The following is a 25,943-nucleotide window of genomic DNA, read 5'->3' as shown; positions in this document are numbered from 1 at the left end:
CTTACATGAAACGCGTTTAATAAATTTATTAAAGCATAATATAAAATAATATAGGTATAATACCTATACCTAAATAAATTAAAAAATAATTGAAATTGAAATTCACAAATGCCAAAAGAAGGTATGATAAATAAATAAATACATTTTTTTTAGGTATACACATATTATTTTCTAATACTATAATATAGAAAGTTCTATTATACTTACTGAGACGTAGCAGCGATGGTTGGAAAAATATTGTTCTGCTCTAGACCAGCTGTCTAAACATCTCTCGGCACTGATCGATAACTGAATTCTGAATGCCAAGGCGCTAGTACAAAACACAGTAAGCTATACCGCTAGAGGCACGCACTGTTGCCGAAATTCCGGAGAAGCGGATTGGTTTCTAAATGTTTACAGCCTATAGGTACACATACGCATGCGCATACGTTCAGACACGATAATATAGGGTCACCGGTTTGGTAATATTACTTCGATATATATAATAATATTTATTGTATCGTCTATAGCTGTGGAAAATAATAATTCGTATTTCGGACGGCTTATAACTGTACAACTATTATAAATTATAATATTCCGACAAAAAAGTATTCGTGCTAATAACCTATCCAAATAATATTATAATATAATAACTAGACAGCGATAAAGTGAAGTGTAATTTTATTAGTGTAAGACGACGTAGATGAGTAACATTTTCAAAAAATGACCTCATTAATATTTTCAAATAGTCCGTAAAAATGAGACAGGGGTTCTTAACATTTTTATGCTCACAGCACATTTTTTCTTATAACCATATATTTTGGACGGAACACTATAATATAATAGACAATAGTAATAAAGTAATGCTATACGCGCGTATCGCGCGGTCGCCACTCGAGGCCATCAACTGTAGCGGCTATAGCTAGTTCGGAACGCCGAGGCGGGAAACACTGCAATACGAGATAAACCTTACCATGACGGCCGTCAGTCGATAAGATAATATTATAATGCATACGCGTCGAAGGGTCGGCGGCACTCGACGCGACGCCATGACGCATAATAATATGTATTAATGTATAGTCACACGTATTCCCGTGAGTTTGTGTGCATACAATATGACGGCTTGCGTCGACGACGTGTTGTACAGAACTGTTGTTCGTTTTAAATCAATAAAATTAAAAACTATATATTGTGTGTCTGCTTATAACTATAATAATATGATATTAACTATTTAGCGTTTACTAAAAAAACGTTTCATATCAATCTAATCTAATCTCATTAATGATAATGAGTAATGGCATTCCAGTGCGAGCAAATAACGGGCTTATACTACCATATTTTGGCTATTAAGTATCGATAAATCTGATTATTGGTTAATGGGTTTTCTATACAGTTTTATGTGTTTGCGTCTGTTAGCATGAATTCTATATATTTGTGAAAATAATTTTATTCCTGTACGTATGATAAATGTTTTTGACTAAAATGATCTGGGGTGGGAACACCGAACAATGATGTTAGATCCTTTTTTTATTCGTGTATATAAAATAACTTTATAAAAACTTAATATATTAAGGTACTTGAAAACACGACAATTAAAGGCAGCGATAATAATATGTGAAATAATAATAATTTTGTGATAGCAGCACCGATAATTGATTATTATAATATATTTATATATGATAGAGAGCGATCGGGCCGGCGACGGCGATGGCGGCGTCGGATGAGTGAGTAGAGGCGATTATATTTGAAATAATATTATAATAATAACTACTGATAATATTTAGGGCGCTGGGGTCTTTGACGGTAGCAGATGTGCTATTTGAGTGATGAGGGATGCAGCCATAGGCGTGTTTAGCGTGGCAGGGGGAGGGTAAATCCCCCCAACATAAATTATTCAATTGTTTTCTAAAATATTAAAAAACCTTTTAAAATTCAACTAAAATTCTTATATTTTTTTTGGAAAAAAATTTAACTATTTAATTTTTATACAAAGTTTATAATTTTTAATATTTTCTATGATAAATATTGCAAATAGGTACTATAATGCTAAAATACTATAATTTGTATTTAATGGAAAAAGTAGCTACCTATATTACTTTCCCGATTTCATCTTCCACATCAGAACGCTACTATTCAGCGATGAGGAGGATAAACACATATTTACGTTCCACGATGTACCAACATCGGTTTAGTAACCTACCAATCTTCATACTGAAAAAAAATATTGAGATTAAAATTGATGGAAAATTAAAAATATTTATTGACAAACATCAATTAAAAATGAAATATGAGTAAATAATTATTTTTTTTGTTTTGTATGTTTTACTTTTTTAAATTAATATATATATAGAGATGTGAAGGCAACGCCTGCACGGGTTACTTTTAATGTAATATCAAGAAGGGACTACAGCCTCTTCCCCCCTTTATTGAGCTATGATCACAACAACGATGACGACCTTATCGTTCAGTAGCATAGGCGTGTCTAGGCTTCATTCGCAGGTCGTGCACAACAGTGGCATGAAAAGAAACTGAAAAAAATTAATGTTATATTATGCACTACAATTTATAATGTAAGTTAGGTCAAATTTTGCAGGTAATGCCTGGGGCAAAGTCCTATAGTATGCTATTATATTCGGAGTAAAACAAACAAGTGAATTTAACGACGAAGTACCTAGAATGTTGGGAAATATAGTGACCGAAGCTGAGAGGCGAGAATACAGTTGATGTCGAGGATATGAGAACAGAGGCAGCGAATCGTATTATTAAATCACAGGAAGCGAATAGAGTGCATTATGCGATGCGGAATTGCGAAACATCAAGAGGCAACCGTTTATAAAGAAAATGATTACGTAATAATCACTGACACATATGTTACTGTGGGATGTAATAAATTCCAAAATATCGAGCACTGCACGCAAAATTAATAAATAAGCATTAGATCGAGATTGACATGTTGTGAGTGATTTGAGAGGTTCCAAGTCACACTGTACCCTCACGAAGGCATAGTCGCCCGCCAGTCTGGCTAGATCGTATAAGGAGATGACCCAAAATAATAATTAAAAATAAAATAAATAAAATATGTAATATTATATTAATTTTGTTAATTATTTGTCATTTATATAAAATGTATTATTCGGGACGAACAAGTATCAGAATAACCGAATTGTACGATTATTTTATTTTCACTAGAATAGAATTTTGCAAATACTGACGGTATAAAATAAAACGGTCGTTCTTATCGATTCGTACGAACATATTTCGTGTCTGATTATCATATATTTATCACATTACAATATTATTATTTCCAAATACCGAGATACCGGTACGCAATACCGAGATCGTCGTTGATTTATAGACCTCAGGTATAGGAGAAGAGGGCCAGGGTAGCCACACATCAGTAAGCACATAATCAAATATACCAGATACATTGATCTTTCATGACTCACACTTCTGTATACTATATTAGACTAGCCTATGTTATAAATAAACAAACTATTTTAAATTACAATTGACTAAACAATAATTTCAAACCAGCGACTGAAGCAACGGAAAGTAAGTACGCTACAATAATTTTAAATAATCTTTATTCAATACTTCAGAGTTCAGAAAGCTTTTTAAATAATAAGTTTTGTATAATATAATTTAAAGTATTTGTTATAGGTCCTGTACTTAATTTAATACCATAATAAGATCAACATAAAATCTTAATTTTGCTAAGTCGTTCTTCACCAGTATTGCTTGTCTGATTTCTGCATATAATTTTCAAGCATAGGGAAAAGAGTTGAACTAAAATTAAAACATAATTTTGTAAATTAAATTATGAACTGAAAACATGTAATACTTTAAGCTGTAATTTCAATCAATCGTAGTTAATGCTATCCATATACCACATAACTATTAAACTATATTAGAGACCAATACAGCCAATATTCTACTGTCGATTTTTTAATTGTACGATTTCGTTAGTGAAATTTGATATTTAGGTGCAACTGCGTCAAGTCTCTAGAATTTCAAGGCGATATATTACCAATATTGAAGAAGTTATAAGATTTCAAGTTGAATTTCAAAACACATAATAAATCCAAATTGTTGTACCCAAATCATTTATAAATTGTATATTAGAGCAAGGACCTCATAGAAGTTTGTATGTTTTCTAATATTCATTCAAAGCTTAGTGATATAGAAATTTGTTTCATACTACCTCGAGACAGGAGTATACAGACATTTTTGTTTTGCATATTTTTCATATATTTTAATGAAGTTTTTTATTTTATTTAAATTGGTAAAAAAAAATTATCAAAAATACTTATACCTAAAAGAATATTCAAAGACATAAGTATGAATCAAATTTTCCTCGTCTGCGCGACCATTTATTATAGTTGAAAATTAATTATAAAAAAAATTTGATATAAAATTAATAAAAGGAGTTTTTGTTAATTTTTTATACATCCTTAAAAAGACCTGAAATCTAAAAAAAAATATAGATTTACTGATTTACACAGATTTAATAAATGTATTTCATTTTTATACAGCGTACATTTATATAATATATATATATATATATATTTTTACACCATAAATTAATAATATTACCGATAAGTATCAGGCTTAAAGTCTTTTCAAAAAGAACATTATATAAGATATAAATATTGTTCCTAATTACTAAAATATTTTTCACTTTGATCACAAAACAAAAAAATATATATGTACTTAAATTATAGAACTACAAATGCGTATGAAGTAAATTTATTTATTTTAAGAAAATATTATTAATAATATAATATGATATGATATTTAACTACTATTAAAATATTAATTTGTTAAAAAAATGTACATACTTATTATTATTATGTATACATAATATATAAATATAATAAACAGTTATATATAAATTAATAAAAGTTTTTATATCTAATAAAATGGCCTCCACCTACACAGTTTGTTTCTCATTAATGTGCTGTAAAACTTCAGCTGAAAACTACTTTTTACTACAATTTTATAATTTATAATTTTAATTTAATTTTACAATCTATACAAGATTTTATTTATTCTAAAATGTTACAATATATACCTTATCCAAAAATATTCTGAAAGATTTATAAGAAAAAACAATATTTATACTTATGTAAAATGTATTAAATTTAAGTCTATATCCCGAGACCAGTAAAAATCTATAAATAAAATAGAAAGTCTTCCAAAACAGGATTAACAGGACTCCTGAGTGTCTTTGCAGCCATAAATGCCAATCTGTGTGCCAGATGGCATGGAGCAGGAACTCTTATTGTGCCCTTAAAAAAAAAATGGCCATTAAAATGATAACAATACAAAGTTGATTTTAACGTTAATCATTAATCAATTAATACTTACCGACCAATTGTAGTACAAGTGTGTTAACTTATAGGTAATCTTTTGTATATGTATCGGTGAAAGTTTCATAGCTTCACTTAGACTTAGACTATTAAAAATGACCTTATAGTGAGTTGGCGTGACTGTACCCTGTTTTGCATGTTGAGAGACCAGATAGAAATCGTATCTGTTATGCATTAAAATATTATCCCATTATTAGATTAAAAAAAGAAAAAAAAATGAATTGTAATTATAATTGATTTAACAAAAATAGATTTGATAAAATCTTTATTATATTTTTTATGATTTTGTGAAAATTAAATTTTTATATAGGTAACTGATAATAGTTACTAATAAAATCTACAAGTGACAGAAGTATCAGTAAGTAAGTTCCATTATTTCAATATGACAAAATAAGAATCCTATATCTTCATTACAGCATTATAATATTATGTAGGTGCACAGTAATTATCAGGTCATTAATCCGTGTATGTTTCCTTTATTTATTTAATTAACAAAAATAGTTACACGAATAAAAAACATTTTTTTTTTAAATATCTTATAATTTTTAGAACTCTATACGATCAACGTATGGATAATTTGTATTTAATTGAAAACTATATCAAATTTCAAATAAAATAAATAAAAAAATATTAAAAATTTCAAATAGGTATCAATATAATAATGTCTATGTCTAAATAGTACGAAAATAGGCAACACGTTTTGAAAACTAATGTACATGAGTTATAGTTTCATGAATTCATTGGGTAACAGCTAACAAGATAAACTCATCTATTATTAAAGGTAATATATATAATTGGAATGGCTAAACACAAAATATATGTATGTAAGAATGTAAGATTGATCTTACTGTAGGTACAATAGTTAGTATATCTATTTAAAAAATCAATATTTAATGCAACTTTTTTAAATTTAATTTTAATTACCAGACTGTCATATAGGTGTGACAAATAAAATGAACAACAACATTGTTAATATTTGATGTCCAATTCATTGATTCCAGTAAAATAATTATACGTATTATACATTAGTTAAATACTCACAGTGTCGGGTTACTCGGGTCACTCGGGTCAGTGACTGTAGAATCAACAACTGTTCCAGGTTGTGGATTTTCATGTTTTGTATCTTTAAATTTAAAAAATTTTGTGTTGATACGTTTTTTAACTATAATAAATGCCAAGCCAACTTTTTGATCTTTGTAGATTTGTTTACAAGCTTCCTGTTAAAAAATCATTTAATTGAAATTTAGTTATGAGTATAATATAATATAATACATTATACATGGTAACTTAATTTTAAATATAGATACCAACCTTAACCTGTTCAACTTCAGTTTTCTGGACATATTCTATCTGCCCATCTCCTACACCATCTCTGTATATAATGATAATATCGGGAAGTTTATTATTTTTAATTTTAAATTTGTTTAAAGCCTCTAAAAAAAAAATTCAATTAATTATAGATATAGGTTTTAAAATTAACTTCATAACAAATTGATCATTAATAATTTATTGTAGGTAGAGCAATCATTTTTTTATAAAAGTAAAAATGTTTCTACTGTTGCAAGTATCTTAAATTTTAAAAGCGATATTACTTAAAAATTATAATGATTGGGGCAATAACAACAACAACTCAAGCAACTGTGTAGAATATTTTCTTAAATAAATGTTCGCGTTTTATTTAATTGACAAAATTGCCACACACGTTGTTTTTTTTTTTTTAAATGCATGGAGTAGGAGGTGCTCCGGAACTCAAGCATTCGTTGAAATATTTTCCACAACGTAGTGTACCCATTAAAATCATTAATATTTTATATTCAGACTTCAAACTATAAAAATAAACAATATAGAAACAAATAATATTTTATTTTTTTTAAATCTATTAAAGTTTATATATTTCTTGATATAAATATCAAAACAAGTTGCAAAAAAAAATGTTTCAAATTAATAGATTAACTTGAAATATTTTAAGTAAATAAATTAAAACTTGTGAAGATATCGTTCACAATTCTTTTTTCGTCGTGAACAGCTAAACAATTGTTTCAGTGCTAAGAACATTGAAAACTATTTATCATTTACTATTGTTATACCTACTTCATAAATACTAGGGGCGTATTTAAGGGAGGGGCACATGGGGCCCGTGCCTCCCCATTCACCGTATTTTATACTAATTTTTATTATATGAAAAATTTTACAATTCTATGCCCCATGTATGCAAATTTGAACTTTTTGTTTGTGCCCCCCTTAAGACATTTATAAATACGCCCCTGATAAATACCTAATTAACGTTATATATTTACGATTAAATTTTCAAAATATTTAGAATTTTTTTAAACTATTGAAATTTTCGATTTTTCTAAAATTTTTTTCTTGAAATGCCAATAAAAAAAATTTGGATTTCCAAAAAATCTTTAAAGTTTAATACAAGGTTTATTTTAAGTTGTACTTATCGTAGTAAAATAAAATCAAAAATCGTTCGTCACATATTTTGTTTATAAGCATTTAAAGTTCAAATATTTACGAAATATATCAAAATCGCGGAAATTTGCAAACAATTTTGAAATTGAAAATTTATAAAATTGTTGTGAATTATACCTGATTACCTGGTAATGTGACCAAAAATATTTGGTACAAAGGAAAATGAAAATAATGTGAAATGATGAATTATATAGAATTATCTTTTTAGTTATTATGTAGGTAGACGCGTATCCGGTAATAGTTACATAATATATTATTGTCGTTAGCATGAGACGCGAGTTCGACCTAACCTAGTACAATTATTAATATTAATAATATTAGCTTATATCTGACTTATGACAAATATAATTTTGATAATTATTTAATAGATACTATTATTACTAAATTTAAGTTTGACGTTGTTTTATTTTTGTATATAGACTGATATAGATATATATTAAAAATATATAAAAAAAAATAATTATTTAGGTTTATAAGGTTTAAAAAAATAATATGCATTTACCATTTTTTTAATTTTAAATGATTTATTGTGTAGGTTACGTACAGTAACCAACGAATAAAGATTTTGTAACTATCACTTTTTCTAATTGAAAATATTTATGGTTTTTAATCTGTACAGAAATAATAATATGATTACCAATTTAGTAAACAATATTTCAAATAGAAATTTTTTTCTAAACGTTTATAAAATACAATTAAAAATATAAGGTTGTTAAAAGCCAGGGTAGGGTTCACCCCTTATGCTAACTTTTTTGAATCTAAATATTCGAATGCCTGAATTAGACATTAATAAAATTAATTTATAGATATTATATGGACTTTTAGTACTAGGAAGACGCACTCAACCTAATGAAACAACCTGGTAATAGCTATAGGTAATGTATTAATACGTCTAAAGTGTATATTATAGAGTATACTACAATCAGTTTAAAAATACCTCTTCAGGGACGTACACAGGGGGTCTTTTGGGTGTTCAAACGCCCCTCCTCCGAAATACTTGGGTTTTTGCATGGTTGTTTACTTTTTCAGTTTTAATGTTAATTTTGTTATATCAATGTTAGTATTTAAAAAAAGTATTTTAAGTATACCTAATTTTTATAATTTTTTTTTGTATATTTATTAAAAAAAAGTTCTACTTTCCAATAACTGATTTTCAAAAACACCTTCCAAAATTTTTTTCTGCGTACATCCCTGACCCTCTTCGAGCACGCATGCCGAGCCGCCGGCACAGTCAACACTCGGCTAGGCGAGATCAAGTACGCTGTGATTGGTCGCCAGTTGTCTACCTCGGTCATTACTCGTCACGTCCGATAGCCACCGCCGCGTGTACAGATGATTATAAAAAACATTATAATGTATTTTATATTATAATATGTATACTTGATGGTCCGTCATAGCATAGTGAACGGGTGCAATAATATTTTTATATTTATTTTTGGGTATCTATATCGAATTCATAAATAATTTCAATACATGTTATTAGCGGACTATATAGCGTTAATGACAAAAGTAAACGAAGAAATCATATTCGGAGATTTCTTATCTGGTAAAAGGTTGCATTTTTTAAAAACGAAGAGTTAGTATTGCTATCAGTACATATTATAACTTACGAGAAATTTAAATTGAATATTGCTCGAAGGTTGCTAAAATACTAAATTCTATATTGTAATAATTTTAGTTTTCAAATAAATAATTTAATTTTATACATACTTATAGTATTAACTGAAAAAAAGGTTGAAAGTTCCTGTCCACTAGTGTGTTGTTGAACACAGCTGAAGAAAGAAGTGAAACATGTGTCCATTGTGGCTATGAATGCGCCATAAGATTTACTTTTATTTACCGTATCGTGACAGACGTCATATCCAATTATCATCATTGAATTCTGAAAATAGACATCATACAATTATTATTCTTAGCATATTGAATTTACCTAAAACAAATGCATAGGTAATTTATAATAAATTAATCATACTACAGGTCCAGGGATATCGACTCGCCACGGGGCTCCATTTAGTTTAGAATTAATTTGTATGACAATTTTGGTGCACACCGACATATTTCTGTTCATTACATTTTTCAATAACACAACTTGTGATAATACTGAAAAAATATTTTGAGGTATTTTAATTATTTGAGTTTATACGGTAGCATCTTTATGATATTAAAATAAAACATTACTATTAAGTTAAGTTATGTTTATATAATTATCATCGAGGACTCTGAACCCGAATTAACCCCTTAATTAATGGTACCAAGACGCTATAGGTACTCAAAAATAGAATAATAATGTTATAATAATAGAATACCAACATTCTAAAACTTCAGGATTAAAATATTTAATAAAACTGAGTTTATATAGAAAATAGATTTCGGTAATAAGTAGTGAATACTATATTGTTTTGATAAGAGAACGTTATTAGGTTACGCCAGAATATTAATAAAAACAAAATATTATTAGTATTACAAGAAAATGATATAAGATAAATTTAATCTATAATTTATATGCACTAAAATTACAATTATTTTAAATTTATATTATAAATAGTTTTCTGTAAAAACTAGGGTTCAAGACAGAATATTGGGTTTTGAGATTGTGTAGTTAGAGATTGAGTATAAAATTAATCAAACTACCAATTAATTATAAATATTTAACAACAGCTACCAACATTTTCAATATTTATAGTCAACGAGCGAAACAAGAAATGTATTTATTTTACATTTATGTGTTGTTTTTTTTTGTGTGTCTAGGGACACGTTTTGAGGCAGTAAAAATGCGTCAATTTTCAACTTCAACAGCTTTTATGGTAGGAAAGTAAATCTAATTGATACTTTGGGTAGTAAAAAGTAAAAAATCCTAGTATTTTTCTTATTATTCACGATAAACAAACAAAAAAATTAAGGAAAAGCTGGAACTTTTACACAAAACCGATTTTTGATGAAATTATCACCGACATTGGCATTATCATACAATTGTAAACCATACAATTTTCAAAATATTTTGTCTTTCTTGAATTATTTATAGGCATAAGAAATTTTCGACTTTTTTAATTTTTTCAAATTATTGTCGATAAAAATTTTAACAAAGTTAACAACTTGTAAACTTAATGCAAGGTTCCTCGTAAGTTGTTGTTATTAGAAATTATAAAAAAAATTTGTCTATAAATCCAAAATAAATATTTTATGAGCGTTTGAAGTTAGTCATTCGATATTCACCAGTAAATTAACAAACTCTTATTGAACGGTTTTCTGTTATATTCAATTATTTTTCAAAAACTATTAACCCTAGACTTAAAATTTTCACCAAAATTTTTATTTAAAATTTTTTTTTTTTATTGAATATCAATAATTTTGTTGAGTCGACAAGCTTGAAAATGTAATACAAGATTCCTCATAAGTTGTCATAATAGCAGTTAAAACATATTAAAGATACATAGACATGATTTTTTTTATCATAAGCATTTAAAGTTCAAATTTTGACAAAATTCATCATAATCTCAACAATTTGCAAATTATTTTGTAGTTATACATAAAAAAAATATTTTTATCTCTAAGATATGAAAATTTAATACGAGTTTTCTCATAAGTTTTTATAATAGCAATTGAAAAACATTAATTCAACATGTCGGCTACCGTATAAGTGTATAACCAATAGATATACATAGGTATCCTATGCTGACGAACCGTCTCTGCTAAAAATCGTTTTTCGTATTGAATTCAAATGTAATACCTTTCATTACAGTATCCCACTTATAACCTACTGTAAAGCAGAGCGGTAGATACTAACCCACTTAACCAGTAACCCAGTAACGTTTTATTACTATTTATTTTATATCCTAATTGGTATAAAATATCAATAGTCCAATTAATTAATCATGAATAATCAGAATCTGAAGCTAATCCCGTATTCAATAATTTAGACTTAAATTCATGACAAAATCTATAAATTAATTTTCAGAAATGTATTACCTCCTCTTTCATTACACAGTTTTTTTTTTATGGTACAGTAAACATCTTCACGTGCACGTGGAATGATACATAAAATAAATGATGGATTCTCTGTATTTAGTATGGTCTCCAATTTTGCTTTGAGTGATTCTAGATTAGCATTAAAATTAAATTCATCTCTAAAAAAAAAAAAAGGTTTCAAACGTTATAGTATATTTCGTATTTGAGTATATAAAAATAACAAATACTGACATTATTGGCTGTGGCAAATCAAAATTCAATTTCTTTGCTATATTACGTAAAGTAGAGATAAATTCTTCAACTGCAGACTTATTGCCGGATGGAAATATTACTAACCATTTTTTTAAAATAACAGTTCTATACATGGGTAAATTTTGTATTTCTTTTGACCAATCAGCATCATAGTTATATGAACATTGACTTTGATTTCCTTTTATCATTTCTTGTCTTAATATACGACCATTAAGTTGAACGAGTTTATCACTCAATGTTAAATTCCATTTGTTTAATAATTCTTTAGACTTAAATATTCAATAAAAATTAAATTTATGTTTATTTCTTCATAAATATTTCAATAAGCATATTTACCTCGGATGTATTAAGAACCCGTTCTATAAAATCATTATATTTACTAACTCTTGCAGTGGGATTCAGTTTTGTATGATATGCGATATCTTTCATGACATAAAAATCTTTCCTGTAATTATAAACAGTATATTGTACTTTACAAGTAGATATTAGATTATTGCTTTAAATTTTATCAATTTTTCACTATAAAATAATTAACTTATTTTTGCATTATTAATGAATTTTTTAAGATGTTGACTAAAAATATAGTTTTTCGTATAATAAATAAAATTGTGACTACATATCAATGTATCATCAATGTATTTTTTTAATTTTGTAAAGAAAAATACATGACTACATGAGACACTTTATAAATAATTTTCAAGAAATTTTACGCTCAATTAACAACTTTATCGTACATAATATATCAACAAAAAAAAAAACGAAAATCTTAAATGTCCATGTGTAACAAGAGTCGATTACTCTAAAATGTATATCATGTATAGTAAATGCTAATATACAGCGTGATTCTTTCACCATTATACACTCATTATTTCATCAAGTATTCATTTTTTTTCATTTTTTTTTTCAAAATATTTGGTGTCACGCTTTTCTCAAACTGTATGTAATTTTTATTTTTTTCACCTTTTTGTTTAATAGTGAAACCATTATCAAGTTTTGATTTTTAAATGGTAACCTATACCTGTTTTAAGTGTCATAAAATATTTAAAATGTACTAAATTAATAGGGCTATTTTTTTATGAATTTTAACGTTAAAATCATTATTGTTCTACAATTTCCCTAAACTGCATAATGTATAAGATAATAATATATATAAATGTAATTTATAAAATCGTATAAAAATAAAGTTCATTTAAGTAGAATGTTGGGTATGATATTATAAATGAAATCATGGATTTGTCACATGCTTCTACTATCAATAAATTTTCATTAAATTCAACATAAAAGTAAAATGGTACATAAAACATAATATATGTATAGAAACATTACAATTAATATATTTATGTATACTATACACATATTAATATAGTATACACACTTGCGCACGCGATTATTATGAAAATAATAAAATGATATAACAAAAGTATAATTTTGTCTCCGAAAGAATGACTTGTTATATAGTACAGGGGTAATTTGAGTAATGATAGTTGTATACTTGTATACATATTTAAATAATAGTAACAACAACGATATAGAGACAAACATATATATACAAATTCGCTCTTATACTATCCAGTCTATCATAGCGTAACCTAAATAGGGTAAATACTAAATCATAACTATATCCACTAATGACCCGGGTTTATATCTATATTTAAAATGTCATAAAATAGTAGGGTTATTTTTTATGGATTTTAACGATAAAATCATTATTTTTCATTTAACCGTTAATGAGTTATAGCTGCTCAATGTTGGGTGGTTTGAGTTTTTTTAGGTGTTTATCCTACAGGTTATTACGGCTGCGAGGCGTTAGTATAACTATAACTACAGGTACAAAGCTCATCACTGCATCAATAGTCAATAGCGAGATTATTGCATATGATAATACATAATATGTACTTTGTATTATCTATTGCCCATGTGACTACTAGTTTTCAGAAACAAGAAATATTATAAAAACCGAAAACCGCCCAACATTGAAAAACTATAGGTATCTTGCTAAAAAAATTAACGAAAAATAATAATTTGAATATTAAAATTCATAAAAAAACAGCCCTATTAATTTATTACATTTTAAATGTAAGTTGCCATATGGAAATCAAAAGTTGATAGTGGTTTTACTATTAAATAAAAAGATAAAAAAAATAAAATTTCATACAATTTGAGATACAAAATATTTTGAAAAAAAATTCAGTAATTGACGAAATAATGAGAGTATAATGATAAAAGAATCATTCTGTATATATTTGGTAAACATTTCAAGCTACAATGATGGTTATTTATTTGAATTATAAAAAAATTGATTTATCAAAAATTTTTTATGCGTAAAATTCTTGTGTTTCCTTAAATTTATTTTAATTTTTCAAGATTATCAAGTAGGTACTGGACTTTTTTTCCTTTGAACCTCCGTCCCATTATATGCCCTCTAGAACCAATTTTCTACCAGAAATTAATCTTGAATTAGAATATTTAAATAATTTTTTCTACCATAAAAAGAGTACAAGCACAAAAAAAATTACATAATTGTAAAAAATTTGTTTGCTTTACACAAAATCAATAATTAAATTAATAGCCCACAAAATTACAGTAAGTTCTTCTGTTGTCTTTTTAAATATTAATATGTATAATTTATTATTACATTAGTTTTTTGTATGCAAGTATGCTATTTCGAGTAAATTTTTTATAAGTAAGTAGTAATATATTCTATAAATATAATTACCTTAAGCTATCATTTATTCCAGTAAAATGACATAATTGAGGAACTAAGTACACAAGCTTATTTTCTTCGTCTTTAGCTTTATTGTTTAACGATAATAACATTGGCTGAGTTCTGTTGAGGTTCATTATTTGATATTTCTAAAAATAAAAATATACATGCATGCTTAGAAAAAAGCTTGAATATAGAAACTACAGTTATACAAAATTATAGATGGCATACTTCTTTATAATAGTTTTCATATGTTATTCTTGATCCATCTTTTTTACAAAATTCTGAAGTTATTCTCATGTCTTCTTTTATTTCATGAATTTTGTAGGTCCGATTATTGTATCTAGTTAGAACCACACTTCCTAGGACAACTTTTTTAAAGGCCTCCTAAAAAATAATATTATATTACTATATTGTCTACTCCAAACATCCTTACCATAATGCAAGATAATGTGACTCCCTAATGTTTCTAATATCGAGGACAACAGTTATAATAAATACTAATATCTAAATATAGAATACACTAAGGTTGATTTTACAATTATAATAACGTAATAACAACATTATTAAGTACCTATAGTCATAATACAAAAATATTCAGGATTATAGTAACACATATTCGTGTTATCTGTCTTACGCGTGTAGTTACCAAATGTTGTCGTGAGAACAACCGTATGATTTTAACAAAAATAGAAATGACAAATTTTTACTTTTTTTAAATGTTTTTGAAATTTTAACACATAAAACACGAATATTAATAATATTTTTCACGCAAACCAATGCTAATACAATTTTTCAAAATATAACTTTTAATCATACGTATTTTTCTTTTATAGAATATAAATTTATATTAACCACCAACCCACCTATTCCCAAAAAAGTGTTAAAATTTAGTTATACATAGGAGTATGAAATGTATGTCACTGGACGTTAGTACTACATATAAGTTTTCTGTTGTTAGTGATTAAATTATGTTCAAAGCCTTTAGAAAATGAAAGTAAAATATTTGTTGAGTTTAATTGACAAATTGAAATATTCAATTATTCACAAGTAACTGGCTTATAAACAAACTAAATAAGTTTTTATATTTAATTATTATATTAATTACTGACCATCCAATTGGGACTTCTGTCTCTGTCTTGTCCACATTTTACCAAATAATCGTAGACAGTATCTGTCCTCATAATTTTGGTTGAAATTTCAGATCGCAATAATAGACCACCATCAAATTCTCCAATAGTTGTTTCATAACCGGGCCAAAGTTCTAAATTGTATTTAGGAAAATCAACCTGTAATAACCAACAAATAAATACAACGTAGATTTAAAGAATTTTGGTAAAATCAAGTTCTATTGATTAGGTCCTATCACTGGATTGCCTTTCTTCTCATTGTTATCTATATTTCTCGTATTGTATTATGTTTAATAATATACAAATTAAAAACATGAGTTTTAGCATAAAAAGTATATTTTATTTAACAAATCGAAAATATAGACAAATTTTAAATGTAATGTTAAGAATTTTGGATATGGTACTACGTTTATTAGTAGGTATAAGTATTAATATATTATACTGTTAAGTATTCAATGTTTGTATATCAACGGTTTTAGAAAAGTATTTTGCATTAATTCCAATTTTATAACTAAAAATATAATCATTTAAAGAATCCTAAAGTAACAATATTTTTTTAGACTAATTATAAATACAGGTACAATATCTTTTTTTATATCATAAATTACAATTATTTTGTTTTTCAGTATAACCCAAAAATATATGAGTCGTACTTAGAATCCCTAATATCAATAAGATTTGTAAAAGCTTTTACTTTTCTTTTTTCGTCATAGTAATGTCTTCCAACTTGTTGTAGGCTTAAGCTTCTGATGCATTTTCGTAACAATATATTTAACAATTGGATCATAGTATTACTTTCCTTATCAACAACTTTAGTAAATCTTATTTTAATTGATATTATTTGGTTATCAAATCGGGTTGATGACAGCACATTAGGCTAAAATAAAAATTAATTTGTTATTACTTTGAAAATATAAATTTATACAAATAATTTATTTTAAGAAACTTACATTTGTTTGATATTTTGTGCTACTATACAACATTTGTCCATCAAAAATGTATGATCCTAAAACTTCTTGGTGTACCCCCAATAGCCCGCTATTAATGCGTTTCACTTCACAGTCTGGTTGAAATTCAACTTGATACTGATACAAGGTCCAATTTGTGTAAGATGTTATTGGAAAATAATTTGTTTTTAACTTAACAAATTCTGGTACACCTGACCCTATAGAAAAAAATAGTAAAAAAAAAACTAGAGATTATATTTTGAAAAAGTTCTTATACGGGGTGATTCTTTTATCATATAACACTCATTATTTCAAAAATATTCATGTTTTTGAAAACATATTTTTACATAGTTGTTAAAAACACTACGTTTTTATTAAAAAAATTATATGTTTAAATATTTTTTATCCTTATATTTTTTTTAATTTTTTTAGTTTTTTGAATGACAACATAGAGTTTTAATTTCATATTCCAAAGCAGAATAATTTTATGAGTATTTTGATACATAAAAATCAAATGTAGGGCGAGTAGTTGATGAGTTATACGTATTTAAAGTTTTGACAAGCGGAGTGGAGTGGTACGGGGTTAACCCGCAAAATGTTTGTCCACTACTCCGCTTGTCAAAACTTTAAATGCGTATAACTTATAACTCATAAACTACTCGCCCTAAATTCGATTTTTATGTATCAAAATACTTAGAAAATTATTATGCTTTAGAATATGAAATTAAAACTCTATGTTGTCATACAAAAAAGTAAAAACCTTAAAAAAATATTTTAAAATATATTTTTTTAATAAAAACGTAGTTTTTTTAACAACTTCAAACTATGTAAAAAAATGTTTTCAAAAACATAAATACTTTTTGAAATAATGAGTGTTTTATGATAAAAAAATAAAAGATACAGTTCCATTTTAAAATTTATCTTTCAATCATATTATATTTATTATTATTAATTTTAAAATTAATAGTTATATACATTACACAGTGTAAAGAACTCTTGTACATTCTATCTTAAAAACAATGATAAATTAATAATAAATAGGTACTTTTCTTTTTGTTTTTAAAAAAAAGAAGTTTTTAATTTTATCTCTTTCAAAACGTACCTATACAATATACCATAGATTTGTCTAATTATAAATAACCAATGGTAAAAATATAACTATCAACTGGTTCTCTAAAACCAATTACATAAATGGGTTATTATGATTTGCAGTAGTAGCATTTAACTAACAATTTTGTATCTAAATTGATAACATAGTTCAAAAACAATAGTAGGTAGGTACTTATTGATTGTTTTAACTCCTAGTAATAAAAGTTCCTAATATTATACCTAGTATCTACCTTGTTGTCCACTTCTGATTGGTAAGTCTGAAAAAACTATAATGTTTTCAACAAGTCGAATCATTCGCACAAAAAAAATTATTCAAATACAAAAGCCTGAATGAAAACTTTAAATTTTAATCTGTGATTGATAAAATTCATGTTAAATGTCAAATTACATTTGATTGACGAAAAAATAAACAACTTATATTTTGTAAAGAATGATTTAGTATTAATTGCTACAATATTATTATGATAATAGTTATAGTTATTAAAGTTTATAGTTCGCTAACTTTAAGCCAATTTATTAATAAAAAAATATGTTTATGTATATATGAAAAAAATATATTACATTTAAATTATTCAAAAGGTTTTTATATCTCAACATTACTTCCCCATCTCTTATACTTTTAGTTACCAAATGTTAACTTTATTGAATTTTATTTTTTAACTATCGTACACTTAAAACATATAAGATATAAGTAAGCTGTACCTGTTGTCATGTTTTTCATTCTACCCGTTACTTGTTCAACCTGAATAAAATACATAAATACATTTTTTTAATTTATTTTTAATTTAAAAATAAATTTCTGACTTGAAATCCGTGCGTTGGATCAGATGGACGTGGCCTATATCTTACTTGCGATTGCGATGATGATGCATATGCTGGTCGAGGTCCACGAGATTGTTGTTGACGTTGTGGTTGCGATGATGATGCATGTGCTGCTCGAGGTCCTTGAAATTGTTGTGGACGTTGTGGTTGCGATTGTGGTGCCTGTGCTGGTCGAGGTCCTTGAAATTGTTGTGGACGTTGTGGTTGCGATTGTGGTGCCTGTGCTGATCGAGGTCCTTGAAATTGTTGTGGACGTTGTGGTTGCGATTGTGGTGCCTGTGCTGGTCGAGGTCCTTGAAATTGTTGTGGACGTTGTGGTTGCGATTGTGGTGCCTGTGCTGGTCGAGATCCTTGAAATTGTTGTGGACGTTGTGGTTGCGATTGTGGTGCCTGTGCTGGTCGAGGTCCTCCAACTTGTTGTGGTTGTCCTGATTGATTAGTAGGAGTTCCTTGTGATGGCCCACGAGCCCGACCTCTGGAACGCCGTTTTTCATTGGGATCCATACCGTATCTATTAAACTATCTATAAACACAAACAATTTTCATAAAATAAAAATCTACTAAAATTGCGAAGATGGTGAATTATTCTCATTTAATAATATATTTAGGTATCTTAAAATGTTATTGTTTAAATATTATATCCTAATCATATTCATTCATTCAAGATCAACCCTAGAGTTTTTAGAAATATTCCAATAATTAGGTGTTTTTACTTTATCGTTATTAAATTGAACTTATTTTCATTAAATTTAATATATAGGTATAACGGTACATAATGTATAGTATATATTATATATATACCTACGCGCGAGCGAGTTAATAAATAAATATTAAACAATATAATAATGTGACAAAAATATAATATTGTCTACGAAAGAAAGACTTGTTATATAGCACAGACTACAGATGCAAATTGAATAATGATAATGTAAAATTAATGTTCACATTCTTTAAAAAGGTCGTTCATGATATAATTTTTATTTTATTAATTGTTTACTAAATACTTGCAGTAAATATAAAAATTCGTAAGCATATACGATTCAACCCAAAAATAAAAACATAATTTAGATTTTAGACTCTAAAATTATAAATAAATATTTTTAATATTCTTAAAGCTGTCGTGGACCTCCAACATGAGTATCGCGGACCCCCAGAGGGCCGCGATCACAGGTTAAGAACCGCTGCTTTAGAGCATATGCATTTTGTAAAATGTAACTAGTATTACGTACAAGTCCGTTTCGCCAGCACTGCCACTTTCGAATTTTTATATCAAACCTCGTCAGTATTATGCATAGGGCTATTAGGGCTGGGATTAATATGTAATAAAAATCAAAAATATATACATAATATATATATATGTAGTTAAAATGGTCAAAATATGTAGTATAAAATAAAAAATATGTAGGTAACAAGAAAAATTTTAAATTATGTTAACGTGTAAAATTAAAAATAAATTCTAAATAATTTTTGAATAATATACAATTAATTGTTTTTGATTTCTAATCAATTTAATTTAAAAAATATAAAATATAAAGATATTTACACAACCACGCGAACGCAAGTACTGACACTGTTGAAAATTCGTAAATATATTTTGTCTAATAATTGTTTATTAATAATTATTTTTATTAGTTTAATCTAAGACCATTAATTTATAGTTATCGAACAGAAACAAATAAGATAAACTATAATCAAGTTATTAATATTTAACTAATACTTTCATATACTTGTTTCCCATATGCATTGTACACTTACAATTTTTACGAGTACTATTATCGAAATATAAATGTATAATACTACTAAACCACCGAAATTGTTAAAATTTATGAAATATGTAAACAAAAAGCAAAAATTTTACAAATAATGTTAAAAACGCTTACCAAGTCAGAGATCAGCATGTAACCTTTCTTGATTTTCAATTTTTAGAAATTTATTAATTGTACGCAATATGTATGTATAATGTATTTTATTTTCATTTTCATTTTCATTTAGTGAGATAAATCTCTGAAACCGGAGAGCGGATTTTGTTGTATGGGGTCTTGTTAGATTCACATTGGCTAGGAAAAGTGCATTATGGATTTTCAGAATTTTATTTTTTATGGTTAATTCACTACAGAGCTTCAAAAAAAAAATTAAAACGCATTTTATTGAGCGTTTTTTTTTTGTTTTTCAGCTTATAGCTTTGTAGTGAGTTAACGATTGAAGATAAAGTTCTGAGAATCTTTACAGCACTTTTCCTATAGCCAATGTGACTCTAACAAGACTCCAAATAACAAAATCCATTCTCCAGTTTCGGTAATCTACCACGCTAAATGAAAATCTAGCAAAAAAATAACTATTTTTTTTAACTGTGAAAAATTAAGTAATTTTTTTGAAAATTTTTAATTGCACATTTTGTATCTACTTGATAATACCTTTTTAATGAGCTATCAAACAACTTTTTAACTATTATAGTTTTGGAGAAAAGTTAAAAAATAGAAATTTTGGAACTGTTCACGCCGACGTTTTTGTGGATTCAAATCGTTATACCGCTTGGGTGTGTTATCGAATCTCTCTCTTTAATATTTTATTTTAAAGCTAGCTTAATTATCCACCTACTCATTACAATTGAGTTACATTTTTATAATTTTCCTATTCAATAAAAATTCTTGAAGTTTTAAAAATTCAGACTTTTTTCATTTCAATTACGATACTTACTTGATTAAAAATCAAGAAAGTAATATATATTTATGAAGAAATATGTAGAAACATGTAAAATAAAATATGTTTTGTTTAATTGCAAATAACGTGAAATGAATTTATCATTTCCAATACTTAGTTTATCATGTTTTAGTAGAAATATGTATTTACATACAAATCCCAGCCCTAATTATGTACTTTTTTGTACAATTTTATATCGATTCCGCCGGCTACTGTTTATCCCTCCCTTGTAATTTGTAAATGTATTTTAAAAAATACAATCCTATACATAATATATATATATATTAATAAAATATATAAAATGATAATAATTGTATAATAATTCAAAACTAAAATGTATAGTCTAATTAATAAGTGTATGTATACCCATGTTTTTAATACAAAAATACAAACTGACACTTACATACATATAAATGGAATAAATATTAATACAATCAATAAAATTAGTGCTTTTAACAAAAACAAAACAAAGTATTAAAAATGTATCAAATGATTTGAACAATAATACAATTTCTAGGATTTATTATTTAAAAAATTTATGTGTCTAAATATTACTAAAAGTAGTTACTTTTATATTATATTTATATTAATAATTAGGTTTTAGATTTCGATTTTGAATTATACAATTATTATTATTTCATCCTTATTAGTTATTATATATACTATAATATTATAATATTTATTACAATTTAGATTATATACATTTTAATATTTTATAATATATTCCCATATACGTATTAATTAGAATATACATTTTAGTTTTGAATTATACAATTATTATTATTTTATCCTTATTAGTTATTATATATATTATATATTTTAAAATACATATACAAGGGGGGGAGGATAAACAGTAGCTGGAAGAATCGATACAAACCTTTTTCCTAAACGGTAATCAGTCAAAAAGTCCGTTTTAAAAAAAGTTGGACAAAAAGTCCGGATTCAGTTTTTATAGTCGGATAAAAAGTCCGAGCACATTTTTAGTGTCGGACAAAAAGTCCGAAAATACAAAAAAATTTATATAATTAATATTTATTTTAAAAACTTAAATATTTAAAAATATTTATATATCGTCATTATACACATTATATTATTATATTTATTTCTATTTTCTTATTTTCATTTATAATTTATTACAACATATTAGAACAACAATATCAAAATTTATTTGTAACTAAATAAATTTTAACAAACGATGAATTTTATTTAATTTATAAACACGTCAATCTAAACAAAACTAAAAAAAAAAAAGTGGGCAAGTGGGTATCGCTCTGCTGTATAGTAGAGATGGAGAGTAGGTCACTGATCACTATAATGGATGTGTTAAATTTTAATGCAATGATAGGTATCATTATATACGAAATCAATTCTGAACGGAGATGATTGGTCAGTCTAGGATAATTAGTAGGATATATTATATTATTACCTAAATTTAAATTGTAATATATCGTTATTTTACGCGATTTCATAAAAAATTAAATTTCATACATTCATAACATTTTTTCCATATCGGCGCTAGAATTTTTTTTTACAGTTATTTGAAGAAAAAGTTATGGAGAACTTTGTATTGGGTTTTTAACCTCAAGTATAAATCACAAAAATGTTATGAATTTTCAGCTTCAAAATTACTTGCAAATTTGCGCGGTTTGACATATTTCGTAAACATTTGAACTTTAAATACGTAGGTATAAACGAAAATTGTGACGAACGACTTTTTTGATTTTTTTTTTACTACGATAAGTAAAAATTATAATAAACCTTCTATTAAATTTTAAAGATTTTTTGGAATGCCAAATTTTTTATCGGCATTTCAAAAAAAAACTTAGAAAAATCAAAAATTTTTACTGTCTATAAATTGCTTAAAAAAATTCAAAATGTTTTGAAAATTTAATCGTTAATAGCTTACTGCTTCGTTTTTGAGTTACAGCATAATCAAAATATCGGTTTTGTCGAAAACTGGTTATACGTGAAAATTCCCGTTTTTCCGTTACTTTTTTAGGGTTTTTCATGACGCTTTTGTAAACTACTGAAGATTTTTTACTTTTGACCCTCCCCCCTCCCGTACCAACTAGATGAATTTTCCTATTCAAAGAGGGGCTGAAGTCAAAAATCAAAGCATTATTACTACTCCAAAACGTGATGACAGACACAAAAAAAATAAAAAAAAATTAATAAATAAAAAAAAAACACACATCATTGTAAAATCAATACATTCATCACTCCGTTTAGAATCTAAAATAGTATATCATAATTATAATAAGAAAATATAAATTTGTCATTATTATAGGTACCTAACTATACTACTATAGTGGATTTCCGTTATATTTTTGTTAGTTATACGAAAATATAATAATATGTGTTCAGCATTTTTAAATTTAAAAAAAATATATTAATTAGGTATACAAAATGTTTTGTATTTTCGGACTTTTTGTCCCCGGACATTTTATCCGCGATTCTTCCTAAACAGATAGTTTCGGCGGAATCAATCATCCCCCCCCTCCCAACAAAATCTTCCTATGCGCGTGCTGGAGAAACGTAAATAAGTACGCACGTAGCACGTTAGTAAATATTGGTCATATCAATTACCTGCAATGGTTAAGACAGTGGAAAATTATATGCATAAACTAAGTTGGGCCTAGTGCTCCTATATATACCCACGACTAAATATTAACATATTACTAAAATATCATAACTATAACCACAAACGACCATGGTCCATAAGTAATTGTTAACGTAAAATTAATTATAATAATAACAATAATAATAATAATCATAATAATATACGTCTAGTACTCTAGTATTCTATAACGTTATGACGTATTATAAACTGTTGCAGAGTACCGCCGACATTTCGACGAGAATCATTCTACATTGGTGTCGAAACATAAAATATGTGTGTTTGATTACATATTATTATTATTATTGTTTTATAGTATTTCTAATTGCTGTTAATTTAATACAGTATAATAATATTATCTTACCGAATTGGTTTGATGTAGGTATAACAATACTAATTATTTTCCGTTTTTCAGCTAAGGAGACGTAAATACGTAATTACTAATTAGGTGAAGGCACCTGTTGGCTGTTACGTATTAAACGCAACCATATACCGATTGACGTTCAATATATTATTATGAGGATTATTATTATAAGATAATATTTAAAAGATCAGAAGAACATTGATTTACACTAATAACTGTGATTAAAACAAATTTAATTAAATTAAACTATTTAATTTATTTTTATTTCAGACCTTACGGACTGTGGTAAGGCTAACCGTGAAATGGTAGAGTAGTGTACTCTCTGTACTACGAACACCGAATACTGAGCACTGCGGTATTGCAAGTGAGGGCGGAAAAAAAGCCACAAAATACTTTGCAATAAGTGTGCGCAGACGTGTGTGTGGGTGGGAGTTCGAAAAGTTGCTAACAGTTCGCCTAGTAGTAGGTGGGGGTCATCAGTGGCGGCTCGTGGTGTTAATAATAGGTGGTGCACAAAATAATAATTAACAAGCATTGACGATTGACTATAATGTAACATGTTTTTACTGTTTTAAATGAATGTATCTTATTAATATGTAAATGTAAATAATTTTTTTTTATTACTATATTATTATTGAATAATTACATTAATATTTTAATTATAATTTAAAAAAAAAAGGTCGAAAAACCTCAAAATTAACGTAAATAACTTTTATTATTAACTTTTTATAACTCGGTTCACAGTAGTAACTGCGAACCAAGTTACATTGTATTTGGCGATCCCCCACTCACAGTGTTGCGCACCGATTATAATCACACCAATCGATTGGTGTGTGCATATTTCGTAACTCTTTTTACTTTATGAGCAATAATAGGTACGGTCACGACATGGAAATTCTTTACCAAAAAATATTTTTGAATAATTTTTTTTTTAGCACCCCGAAATTCTTAATGAACAGTTTATAAATATAAGCTCTAAAAAAAAAAAATTTGATATTATTTTTTAAAAATTTAGATTTGAGATGTGTAAATATTGTAGTATAAGTATCTATATTTTTACTATAGGAAGTAAAAAAAATTTCAGTGGTATGCAATTATTATTTTTCAAGTCAAGGATTGTGATAACTTGTGTAAACAATTTTGGGCAACTTTTAAAAGTTCCATCCACAAATATTGAATCAACTTCACTAAAAAATTTTAAAACCGGACGCAATTCGTGTAGTTGTTTAGAAAAAGCTAGACGCAATTAGTGTACCCACTTATCAATTTTTTATTTCGGGACGAAATTCGTTTATTAAAAAGAGGGATTAAAGAGTTGAGTACTTGAGTCCCGACCATAGACAAGAATCCGGGAGGCTTGAGGGGACTAAGCCCCCCCCCCCAGTTTTAAATGCAGGTCTTGCCCCTCTGGCCCCTCTGGCCTTCAAAATTAAAAAGCGCCTGAATATACAATATTTTTTATAGATTTAATTAGTTGATGCTTTTTCTAATAAAAATCAATAAATTGT

At 26.7% G+C, this 25,943-nt stretch overlaps 1 protein-coding gene across 1 annotated transcript; it reads right to left on the bottom strand.

Moving 5' to 3' along the window:
• Positions 1-4,908: 4,908 nt before the first annotated feature.
• On the bottom strand, positions 4,909-24,780 carry LOC132924580 (piwi-like protein Siwi). Its single transcript, XM_060988972.1, has 17 exons — positions 24,436-24,780; positions 18,782-19,277; positions 18,635-18,674; positions 16,826-17,040; positions 16,570-16,752; positions 15,858-16,034; positions 14,977-15,132; positions 14,758-14,894; positions 12,378-12,486; positions 12,021-12,310; positions 11,790-11,947; positions 9,796-9,923; positions 9,534-9,705; positions 6,660-6,781; positions 6,390-6,565; positions 5,347-5,512; positions 4,909-5,267 (listed from the first exon to the last, which is right to left on the bottom strand). The coding sequence occupies exons 2-17, from the start codon at positions 19,256-19,258 to the stop codon at positions 5,151-5,153; spliced, it is 2,823 nt and encodes a 940-aa protein (XP_060844955.1). The 5' UTR covers positions 19,259-19,277; positions 24,436-24,780; the 3' UTR covers positions 4,909-5,150.
• Positions 24,781-25,943: the final 1,163 nt, after the last annotated feature.

The sequence above is a fragment of the Rhopalosiphum padi genome, chromosome 3 (genome assembly GCF_020882245.1).
Source record: "Rhopalosiphum padi isolate XX-2018 chromosome 3, ASM2088224v1, whole genome shotgun sequence".
In the NCBI taxonomy this organism is placed as follows: domain Eukaryota; kingdom Metazoa; phylum Arthropoda; class Insecta; order Hemiptera; family Aphididae; genus Rhopalosiphum; species Rhopalosiphum padi.
Note: the sequence above shows the minus strand (reverse complement) of the source record. Positions and strands in the feature narration are given on the sequence as shown.

Coding starts and splice junctions, on each gene's coding strand:
- LOC132924580 (XM_060988972.1), bottom strand. CDS start 19,258: ATGGATCCCAATGAAAAACGGCGTTCCAGAGGTCGGGCTCGTGGGCCA. Junction 17,041..18,634: donor AATGAAAAACATGACAACAG/GTACAGCTTACT, acceptor TTTTTTCTATAG/GGTCAGGTGTACCAGAATTT. Junction 16,035..16,569: donor ACTATGACGAAAAAAGAAAA/GTAAAAGCTTTT, acceptor TGGTTATTACAG/GTTGATTTTCCTAAATACAA.